General features: G+C 35.4%; 1 protein-coding gene across 1 annotated transcript; it reads right to left on the bottom strand.

The window, feature by feature from the left end:
* Positions 1-2,377: 2,377 nt before the first annotated feature.
* LOC104222443 (serine/threonine-protein kinase KIPK2-like) lies at positions 2,378-8,049 on the bottom strand. The gene is made up of 3 exons (XM_009773676.2): positions 7,863-8,049; positions 4,593-6,871; positions 2,378-3,376 (listed from the first exon to the last, which is right to left on the bottom strand). Exons 2-3 carry the CDS (start codon positions 6,677-6,679, stop codon positions 2,545-2,547), a joined length of 2,919 nt encoding a protein of 972 aa, XP_009771978.1. The 5' UTR covers positions 6,680-6,871; positions 7,863-8,049; the 3' UTR covers positions 2,378-2,544.
* Between the last annotated feature and the right edge of the window lie 2,636 nt (positions 8,050-10,685).

Below are 10,685 nucleotides of genomic sequence, written 5' to 3'. Positions count from 1 at the left end.
ATTGTTTACGATATTTATTAGTAATATACATCAGATTTTTTCTCTCAATGTATATATTAGATTTTTTTTCTCAATGTGTACATCAAATAACTAAAGGTGACATTATACAATAAATGTATGTTATATTGTATACTATACCATTTTCATATTAGTTTTTACTATATAATACATTGTATACTATATTTATTACGGAAAAGGGCTAGATATGCTCGTGTACTATGAGAAAAAGATTTAAATATACCTCTCGTTATATTTCGGGTTCAAATACATTCCTAATGTAATACTACTGGTTCAAATGTACCCCTATTCCGTTAAGTCCGTTAAATTTGTCCAAGATGGACATTCAATCCTACGTGATACTGACATTTGATGAGGTGGATGCCACATGACATGCCAACTCTGCGCCCCTAACCCATTTTACCCCTCTCCTCCATTTTTTTCCACTACTAAAATTATCAACTGAAAAGATTAATATCTGAAGCGTGCGTTCTGTAAAACCCTCACTTCATTGAGTACCTTTAGGAAAGCGTGGCATGAAGTTATAAGCTTTATTTTATTTATTTTCCTTCTTTCGAAAAGTTTTATCTTTTCGATTCCAAAACCCTTTTGAAGAGAAGATGAAGAAAGACAAGACCCTCAAAGTTAATACATTGATTTAATTATTTGGGGAAATAGATAAGAGCTTTGCAGGCGGGAGGAATTGGTTGGGAGGAGTTTAATTTTTCTTGGTCAGTGAAGTAAAGAATTTTTAACATTATCACGTCACCTAAAAATAATTTTAGATAACCAATCATTTACATTAAGAGGAATTAGTAACTTGAAAGATAAAGTTAATAATTACTTGCTACGACAATTTAATAAAGTACACTTATAACGAAAAATATTCTATAATGTCAGTATATAAGTTAGATCTGGTTGTAAAAAGGCTTTGCTTTAGGCAATTGTGGTGCAGGGGAAGGAAATTTTAATGGGGGATAAAAAAAATAAAAAGGAGGGGTAAAATGGGTTAGGGGTGCTGAGTGACATTTCACGTGGCATCCACCTCATCAAATGTTAGTGTCACGTAGGATTGAATATCTATTTTGGACAAACTTAATGAAAGAAGGGTATATATAAGCTATTAGTATAACGACATGAGTATATTTGGATCCAAAGTATAACGAGAGGTATATTTAAACGTTTTCTCATAGTACAAGAATATATTTGGACCTTTTCCGTATTTATTATAGCATAGATCAGATGAGATACATATTAATAATAGGAGAAGAGGCCTGGGATACACTCGAATCATTTTAATGGAGAAATTAGAGAAGAATTAATGCGGATAGATACATTTTAGGTGAGAAAGAATCTCAAGAGAGATATATAAGGTGAGAGAATTTCAAGAGAACAAGGATATTTTTAGGTGAGAGAATCTTAAAAGAGATATTAAAATAACTTATGTAATTTTTTAAAAGTGATTGTCACATATTTAAATAAGTATTAAATGAGTTATATCCTATGTAAATTCCTCATTCTTATACGCCCCTTCACCTTCTATAATAATCATATGTCACATACTTCATTTTAAATATCTTTTTTTTTATTATTAAAAGCGATTGCGGATTCATAGGGTAATTAAGCCAAAACCTTTGTAATATGAAGTTTAGGGGAAAGATGGCACGTCCTCTATTCTATAAAGCTCTTAGAGGTACAGCAGCATTCAAGAAAATCTCCTCTCCCCCTTTTTTCTGAGGTGAAAATAACTTTTCTACCTTCACAAGGCAGAGAGGGTCTATGGAAAATAAACTCTCTACCTTCACAGATACACACTACCCTCTTTAAATTCCACTTGTGGGAATACATACAATAACCTCTCTATCTTCACAAAATAGGAGTAAAGCTGCATAAACACTACCCTCCCCAGATTCCACTTGCGAAATTACACTGGGTCAATTGTTGTTATTACTAACTTGCTATATTGATTTGGTAACTCCGCTAATCTGTACACATCTGTTTCTGGAGTATATATTAGTCAAAACAATTAACCACAATTCTAAGAGCCCGTTTGGATGGGCTTCTTTTTAAGCCAAAAGCCATAAGTTAGGAATTCTAGCTTTTGGCTTTTAGCTTATTTTATCATTTTAGCTTAAAAACAAGTGCTTGAAAGCACTTTTTCACTTTATCCAAACACTACAAAAAGCGATTTTCGCTTAAAAGCACTTAAAATAAGCCAATCCGAACGGGCTCTAAGCTCAAGTTGAAAAGTTGCCCACATTCCAAAGATGACTAGGTGCATATATTGCTCAGCCTCCTAGTGTGGTTCTTAAATTTTTCCCAGGCACATCAGCTAATATAATCCTCCCTAATCCGAATAATATGGCACAATCAAGAATACTACAGCATCCAACATGCTACATAATTTCCACTGAGCAAAATTTTTTCGTGATGTAGATGACAACCACTTGTTGTTCTTGACAATTTACATTACAAATTAGATATCTGTTTCAACAAGGGGCAGGAGCAAAGGATACATCACAACCAGACAGTAAACGCCAGTTTTCGCTAGAACAGCTCAAATTCTAGATGTTCTCCTGTTGAACTATACTCCAGAAACTTTTTGCTCTTTTCTTGAAAAGCTACTTTTGAAACTCCAGGTACTTGAGGTGGAATGGCGCAGCGTATCAGTGCCCAATTCAGGCCATCAAAGAAAGGGTGTCTCTTAATCTCAGCAGCTCCTGTTTCTGTTCCCAATCGATTCTCAGGCTCCTTTACTAACAGCCCTCTGATAAGATCCCTCGCCTGAAAACTGACAATCGGGCTGTGAGGAAATCTGAGGTTCTGCATAACTACGTTCGCCAAAGTTTCTTCATTTCCCGCACCTTTAAAAGGTGTTTTACCATATAGAAGCTCGTAAAGGAAAACACCGAGAGTCCACCAGTCAACAGCACTCCCGTGGCCGTCTCCTTTAATGATCTCAGGAGCCAAGTATTCATGTGTACCAACAAATGAGTTGGACCGAGCTTCTGTTGGCTCTACCACGAGCTGAGGCAATGATCTGTTAAGAGATGCAGCTTCAGCTTTTAGCTTTCTTACTCTTGCAGAGCCGGGAAAAATTCTGGGGCTAAAGCAAGAAACTTGACATGATGGACCCGCACAAAAAGGATCAATGCAGTTGGATCCTGCGCATGGACCAGAAATCCGTGGAGCTTCTATTCCCAATGAGGATGATTGAAGAAGAGTGGGATTGACAGAACATCTGAGTGAGAGGTCAAAATCAGTAAGCATGATGTGACCATCTTCTCGGACTAGAATGTTTTCTGGTTTCAAATCACGGTAAACAACTCCTAGCATATGCAAATACTCCAGAGCGAGGAGGACCTCAGCAACATAAAACCTGCAATTACAATGAGTTAGAACGATCTCAATGACTAGCGAATAAAGGGATGTGGAAGCTAAATGATTAATAAGATGATGTATAATTCATCTAAGTTTGAATATCGTGGACACAGAACAAAGTTACTAGCTTCTGTTAAAATATGGCTGGAAGTTATTTGTACATTCTCAACCTGGTTAAGATAATGTACAATTCATCTATGCTTAAATATTATAGATAAATATTCATGATGCGGAATACAATTACTAGCTGCCAGAAAAACTCGGCTGAAACTGAGATGTACATTCAGCCAAGTTAGGAAAAGCACAACCACTAGGTCATGATAATGAATTGCGAAGAGGGGGAGGGAGAGAAGCCATCTGTCTTTTATGATGTTGACATACTGACTGGTCAACAGTTAGATCTACATGGCAATTCAACAAGTAGCATCCAATAAACAGAGAAGATATTTGATATCTCATGAATAAGAGAACCTAAATTCAGTACTACGTGTTTAATGTAGCTAGTGAGAAAATTCCTGCGCCATAGAAGAATTAAAATTACACGTTAAGCTAGTAGTCTTGTGATACAGGAAGGGCCTTTTATGCTGAAGACAGCTGGTTCAACTTTCCTACAGTTAAAAACACAGCGACCAAAGCAAGCCAGAATTTTTAATCTTTCCAATATAAAGACATAGCTACCAAAGCAAGCCAATATTTTTAAACAGCAGCCCAAAGTTCTTTTCCATGTAAAATTACCATGTCTTCACTGAAACTATTGATCAATTTTCTGCAGAATCCAGATTTTGACACTGCATCAACACAATTTAAACAAAACCTAGAAAACCACGAACAGAAGTCCAATCAAATAAGTTCCATTCAGCCTTTAAAAGCAACAATTCTGGCACAAGTGTATTCTTTTAAATTTTCATTTTTCTTTGGGAAGGAGGGGGGTTTTGATTGGTGAGGGAAAGAGGATATACCTAATCAAAAAATGCATACGAATTAAAAGAATTTGTCTTATCTCGTAGCTACAACATATAGATAGGTCCTATGGTCCTGCATTACCTAGCCTTTATTTGTTCAAGTCAATATAAGTAACTAGGAAGTCCAAGTTAAGCTCACTAAGAGGCGTATGAATTATGGAAAGCCAAAATCTTATGGGTCTTTAGATGGGCGATAATCAAGAGAGAATAGGCATATCATATTAAAAATGAGTGCATTGGAGCACATCATACCTTGCTGCTGGCTCAGAAAAGTACCGGCTTGGCTGCTTCTGCCGGAGGACATGCAAATCACCACCTGAGCAGAACTCCATAACTAAACATGATAAATTGTCTGAAGTAAACTGCGCATAGAGTGTTGGCAGGAAAGGATGATCCAGGATTCGCAGAATCTCTCTTTCAGTTTGGGCCCTCGGCATTTTTTTCCTTCTTGCCAGATATTCATTATCCATAACTTTTATTGCAAACAAGCAGTTAGTTTCTAGCAGCTCAGCAAGATACACTGTCCCAATATCTCCGCAACCAAGCTTCTTCAATAAATTGAAGTGACTTAACCCTAAGAATCCATATTGTTTCCTCACCTGATTGATAGCCTCCCACCTGCCATCCTTAGACATGTGCGGTCTGTTCCCAGAAAAGGATCCGCTTAGGTTGCTCTCTTCACTGATGGTTGTGCTAGTACTATAATCACCAATACTACTCTTTGAGCTTTGAGAGAATTCCCCTTGCTCCCTAGATTTTGATGTCTTTTTGAATTTCAAGACAGGAATACCGACATTGTCGTAGCCATTAGCAGCACAGCTAATGCTATTTTCACTGGCTTCGACGGTCATACATCCAGAGATTTGCTTTGCGGGTTCTTTATTAGATTCCTTCCCCTCACCCTCGAGAGTGCACTGACATCTCTGGCAGATAAGTTGACTAGGTGATTCTGTGGAATCATTTATTTCATAGCACAGATTAAAAGTGCCAGATGCTAGTGCTGCCTCCTCTTTCAATTTCTTCTTGACAAGATATTTGTTTTTGACTGGAGGCTTTACGAAACGATTGGTGCTTTTTGTCGATTTGGTCTCCTTGTTGCCTCTTGTTACATTTGACGAAGGCACCGCCTGCGACCTGCCTTTCCGTCTCAGCTTTAGAGCTGCTTTATTTGCTACTCTAAACGATGTCACCACATTTCTCTTCAGATTATCCGGCGATCTTTTTGGTCCAGACATCAGTACAACATTACTAGACTCACATGAAGATGAGGAAGGAACTGCAGTTTGGTTTTTTCCCTTAGCTGATGCAGTTCCTAGTGGTTTCATCTCATGGTTGTTTGATGCTTGTTTCAAATTTTCCTGGAGACTGGGAGTTGTAATCTGTAAAGCTTGTGCAGCTACCAACCTAGGAGAAGAAATAGCACCTTGGTTTGAGGAATTCATGGGCTCTTCAAGGTACTGAGGCATCACGTCGAAAGAGCCTGAAATGCTTTCCTCGGGTCCTGTCTTCACATTTTGCACTACAATTGATTCTGCATACTTAATTACCGGTTTATCACCAATTCGAGGTGAAGGGAGAGCACTTTGACTGGTTGACCCCGTCTTGGCTTCTGGAGGCAGTGGAGAATCCTTCTGATGGGACGTGGACTCTGTACTTTTAATACTCAGTTTACTAACATATCGTGGAGAAGAAAGGGCACTTTGACCTGGTGACTTTAGCCTGGCCTCTTGACTGTGATGAGGCACAGAGCTAGACATGCTCTCTGCTGGTACTACTCTCCCATTATGGTGCATACCGATGGATGGTTTAATGGCAAATCGTGGAGAAGAAAGGGGACTATGGTTTGCTGACTTCACGTATCGTTCTTGGGGTTTATGGAGCACCTTGTGGAGAGATCCTGAAATGCTTTCACTTGTATCTGCAAACCGTGAAGAGCATGTTATCCGTCCAGCTTCTAGAACACTAGGAGAACCTGGCGGCTTTGATAATCGCTTCATTGCAGCCATTTCTGCCGCCTGAGAAATGCATAAACCCCGAAGCGCCTGCTTTAGAGAAACTGGATCAGAAAACCCTGTTACCGGAGAATGAGATCCACCACCCCTCATTGGCCTTTTTGAGGCATCTCTTCTAACTTTATCTGTCAAATCCAGACTCTTCGATGTTCTTACATTGATCGCTTCGAAGAGCTGATTGATATCATTTTCTAAGAATTTACTGGCTCCTTTTCTAACCAGAGGTGGCTTCTGCTTTCTGTCCGGTTCAAGTGCTTGATGAAACTTTTTGGAATGCTCATCCTTTGACTCAACAATTTCACAATTGCCACGAAATGAGCCCATCATTTGCTGGTAATTAGACAAATGAGGAAGCACTCAGCACTTCAAAGGTAAATCGGTAAATCATAAAAGCTTGATCTGAACCACCTTTCAAAAGCCAAACACCATGCTGACCGTGGCATCATTCATCACATCGCACAAAATCTCTAAGTTCCATCAACTCCGGATTGATTGTCATTTCGATATCCATCCTTGACCCTGTAAAGACAATTGAGCCTCTATATTAATAATCAAAGCACCACCAGCAATCTTCCTTACTAATCAAACTCATACATATATTAAACCAGAATAAATACTATTACCTCTTAGACCACAACACAAGAATAAAGAAATGAATGAACAAGCTTTTCATAAAACAGAGAATGCAAATGAAAAGCTCAAAAAATTAATAACTTGGATAAGGATTTTAAATAACATTTGCAGATTCGATCACGCAGGGTCCGGGGAATGGCCGCACCCGAAGGGGGTGTGATGTAGGCAGCCTATCCTGAAGCAAGCATCAATGGTTGGTTCCACAGCTTGAACCCGTGACCTATAGGTCACATGGAGACAACTGACCGTTGCTCCAAGGCTCCCCTTCAGATAATCCCAATTCTATGATCCCAATAAAGCATTTTCTATAGTCTGAGGTCCAACATTCCACTTATAACAAAAGTAACTCTTGCCATCAAATCTGTTTAATCAAATTTACAGATATTGCAGAGTACCTGCATCCTATAAAATTGCACACCCCCTAATGAGATATGAAACCATCTAGTCTACGACCAACCATCAACTTTTTATCATACAATGAACCAAACCCAATAATGGAGAAATACTCAGTTCAAGCATAGATCCATTTCAATTAAAAGAACCCCATTACTCAAAAATAATAAAGATTACAACTTTCAAGAAGAAAATGAGATTCCTAAGTGAGATTTATATTTCAAATTCCTCCACTATTTCTCCCAACTTACTAAAAAGCTGCAATTTTTAGTACAAATCCTAAAGCACTTAAAGTAACTCATGAATAAAAATTAAAAAAGAAGAGATTGAGTAGCTTAAAAGTCAATGCAAGGAAGTTAAACTCAGAATAAACATATTACGGACAAACCCTTTAAGATTTAGCACATAGTTAGCATCAATAATGAGCAAAAGTTCAAAGCAAAACACAACAGCAAATCAAGAAAATAAAAAGAAGGCGTTTTACCTTCAGAAAATTATGTAAACCAGAGATCTAAAGCTCTGTACTTTCACAAACTATACTCTGAAGAAATGCTATGAAGAAAGAGAGAGAGAGAGAGAGAGAGAGAGAGAGGAGAAAGGAAAGGTAATACAGTGAAGAGAGATGAAAAGAGAGAGAGTGCTGTTTCTGTTTTTCTCTTTTTCTCTGTGTATATTTTTCTAACATCTATGGTCCTTTCTTGGAGTGTATAGAGGACATGTGGGCTTCCACGTAAAACGGGTCCCACATATATATTTTTTTTTAATTTTGGGTTCGAATTTCTATTTTTTAACTTTCAATTTTCTTCCCATCATTAATTTGTTAAAAGTTTTCATTTCAATTTACGTGATGGTTTTGATTGAGCATAGAATTTAAAAAGGAAAAGTAAGATTTTTTATTTAAATAAATTTTATATTTATATAATTATAAATTATCTTATTAAAAGTAAAATAAAATTTTAATATTTAAATTATTTTTAAAATATAAAACTATCAAATTCTTTAGAATAGATTAAAAGGATAATATCATCACATAAATTGGAATGGTAGGAGTGATATTTTATGTGACACAATTACTGAAATTGAAGTTTAAATAATTTTATGTTATAAATTTTTTGAGGTGAAGAAAGATTCAGTAGATTATTTGAGACGAATTCCTAGTTGCTTTTCTTAGTAATGGTAACGAAAGCATGCCGAGGAAGCTCGAGCCAACCGATTGTTGAACAGTTAGCTCAATAAAAGTGTATCATATTAAATTCAAAATTTGATTAGTATTTTTGAAAAGTTATTGAAGCTACAAAAATTGATATATTAGTGAAATTGTATCAAATGTTTAGGAAAGTTTAAGCGGGTAAAATTGCGAGAGAAAGAATAAGATTTTGGAAAGATTTGATGTCTTATTTAAAGTTATAATAAATTTTGAACTATTTTTTGTTTGCAAATCTAATTTTAATTAAAAAAAAAATTTAAAACTTTCTCGTTCAGCATTGGGCTGGGGACAATGGACGTCTTTACAACGTGCTTAACCTGTAACATCTTGCTTAAAAATTATATACCACAAATCTTACATACTTTCGATTCTCCAATCGCTTTCTTTATCTTCCTTAATTATGCATTTATGCTAAGTTCAATGTACTTTTATGCTAAAAATTTGTTAAGTAGTGACTCTTTTTATTTTTCCGAATAGATCTTTTATCAACTATTTACTATTTGTTATAATAAATATCACATTATGGTGGATGTCTACTTTTCTTCCATGATCTTCATCTCAAATGTTTAATGACATATTTTGTATGTTCAATGACATATTACATGACATATTTTCTTCACTTTTTATACCTATATAAAGGTCTTGTAATAGATAGGAAAATACACACAATTAAAGAAGAAAATCTCTTTCTTCTCTCTATCTCTATTTCTTGTTCATAATTTACTAAATTGCTTTTATTTTCTTGTTCCATATTGCTACTTTGAGTTATATTTCATAAAACGTTATCAGCACGAGTCTCTAACCAATTCTATATATCTACAAACTTGTCCTACATCCAGAAAGATTGCAATCAGAAGCCATACATATCATTTCATAGTTGAAAGTACAGAGAAACTACATATGGTAAGTAATGAAACATAAGAAGGTATGATTATCTTATACTTGTCATTCCTCTAATATCTCGTATGCACACAACTTCGTACTGCACATGTATTGCATAAGCACATATCCATATTACATCTTTTATATCACATGAATGGAATGAAATTTTCGAAGTTCTATATGTAAAAATCATAGTAGCAGTTAATTGTTGATATGATGCATGTCATGGTAACCAAGGATATGTTATATAAGTTGTCTTATGCTTATTTATGTGCTAACTATCTTCAATCTGTCCTGCCACGTTTAATATTTTTTTACTTGGATGAATATTTTTTCCTTTTGGGTTTTTGCACTTGCATAAAAAAAATTAAAAAAAAAATGTCATACTGATTAGAAGCATAAAACATCTTGAAGAAAACAAGAAATATTTCACATCTTTATCTAGGTTGATTAATTATTTCTTTGAAATTTGGAAAACAAATCAGCTATTGAGAAAGTATACTTCATAATTTATGGACGTATCATTTGAAAGCAAACAACGATTAGTATGACTACTAGAAGAGGTATTTTTGAGTATACATGACCTACTTGATGCTTGCTACTGACTTACCATTTTCAAGTATTTTATATGAATGAAGCACAAGCTACAACTGGTAAGTTGTTACCTATAATGTCACTTTTCAGGTAATATAAATGCTGAATTTATATATTAGTACTATATATGTGTTATTACCTATATGTTGTACTTTTGGTAAATTTATTCACTAATTGCTTGGTTGAATTGAGTGAAGGAAAGTCATGGCGTTAAATCAAATCCAATAGGTAGGGTATACCCCAAAAACAACAATATTTTTTAGAGAGACTCAATAAATATTATGACAATGATTTTATAATCCATTTAAAGTCTAATAGAATTTAGAAGAAATATTCTGACTAAAAATGGTTGTATTTCATATAGATGCTACAAATAATTAATAAAAGCTTTACGTTGATTTGAGATTTGTACACTTATTTAAGAAAGCAAATTTGATTTGCTAAGTTGCAAATTAGTTGTGTATAACTTTCTTGGCATATGATTGAAATTAAGGCTTGAGAATGAATCTCAATATTGTTTAGCCTATTATGCCATTGATTGAGGATAAGACATCGGGATGCTCCATAATGATAAGAGTTGGGTTTGGGTCCCAATTTATTATGGCCTAATATGTCTTTATATTG

This window comes from Nicotiana sylvestris, chromosome 12 (genome assembly GCF_000393655.2).
Source record: "Nicotiana sylvestris chromosome 12, ASM39365v2, whole genome shotgun sequence".
Classification (NCBI taxonomy): Eukaryota; Viridiplantae; Streptophyta; class Magnoliopsida; order Solanales; family Solanaceae; genus Nicotiana; species Nicotiana sylvestris.
This window is presented reverse-complemented; position numbering and strand designations above follow the sequence as displayed.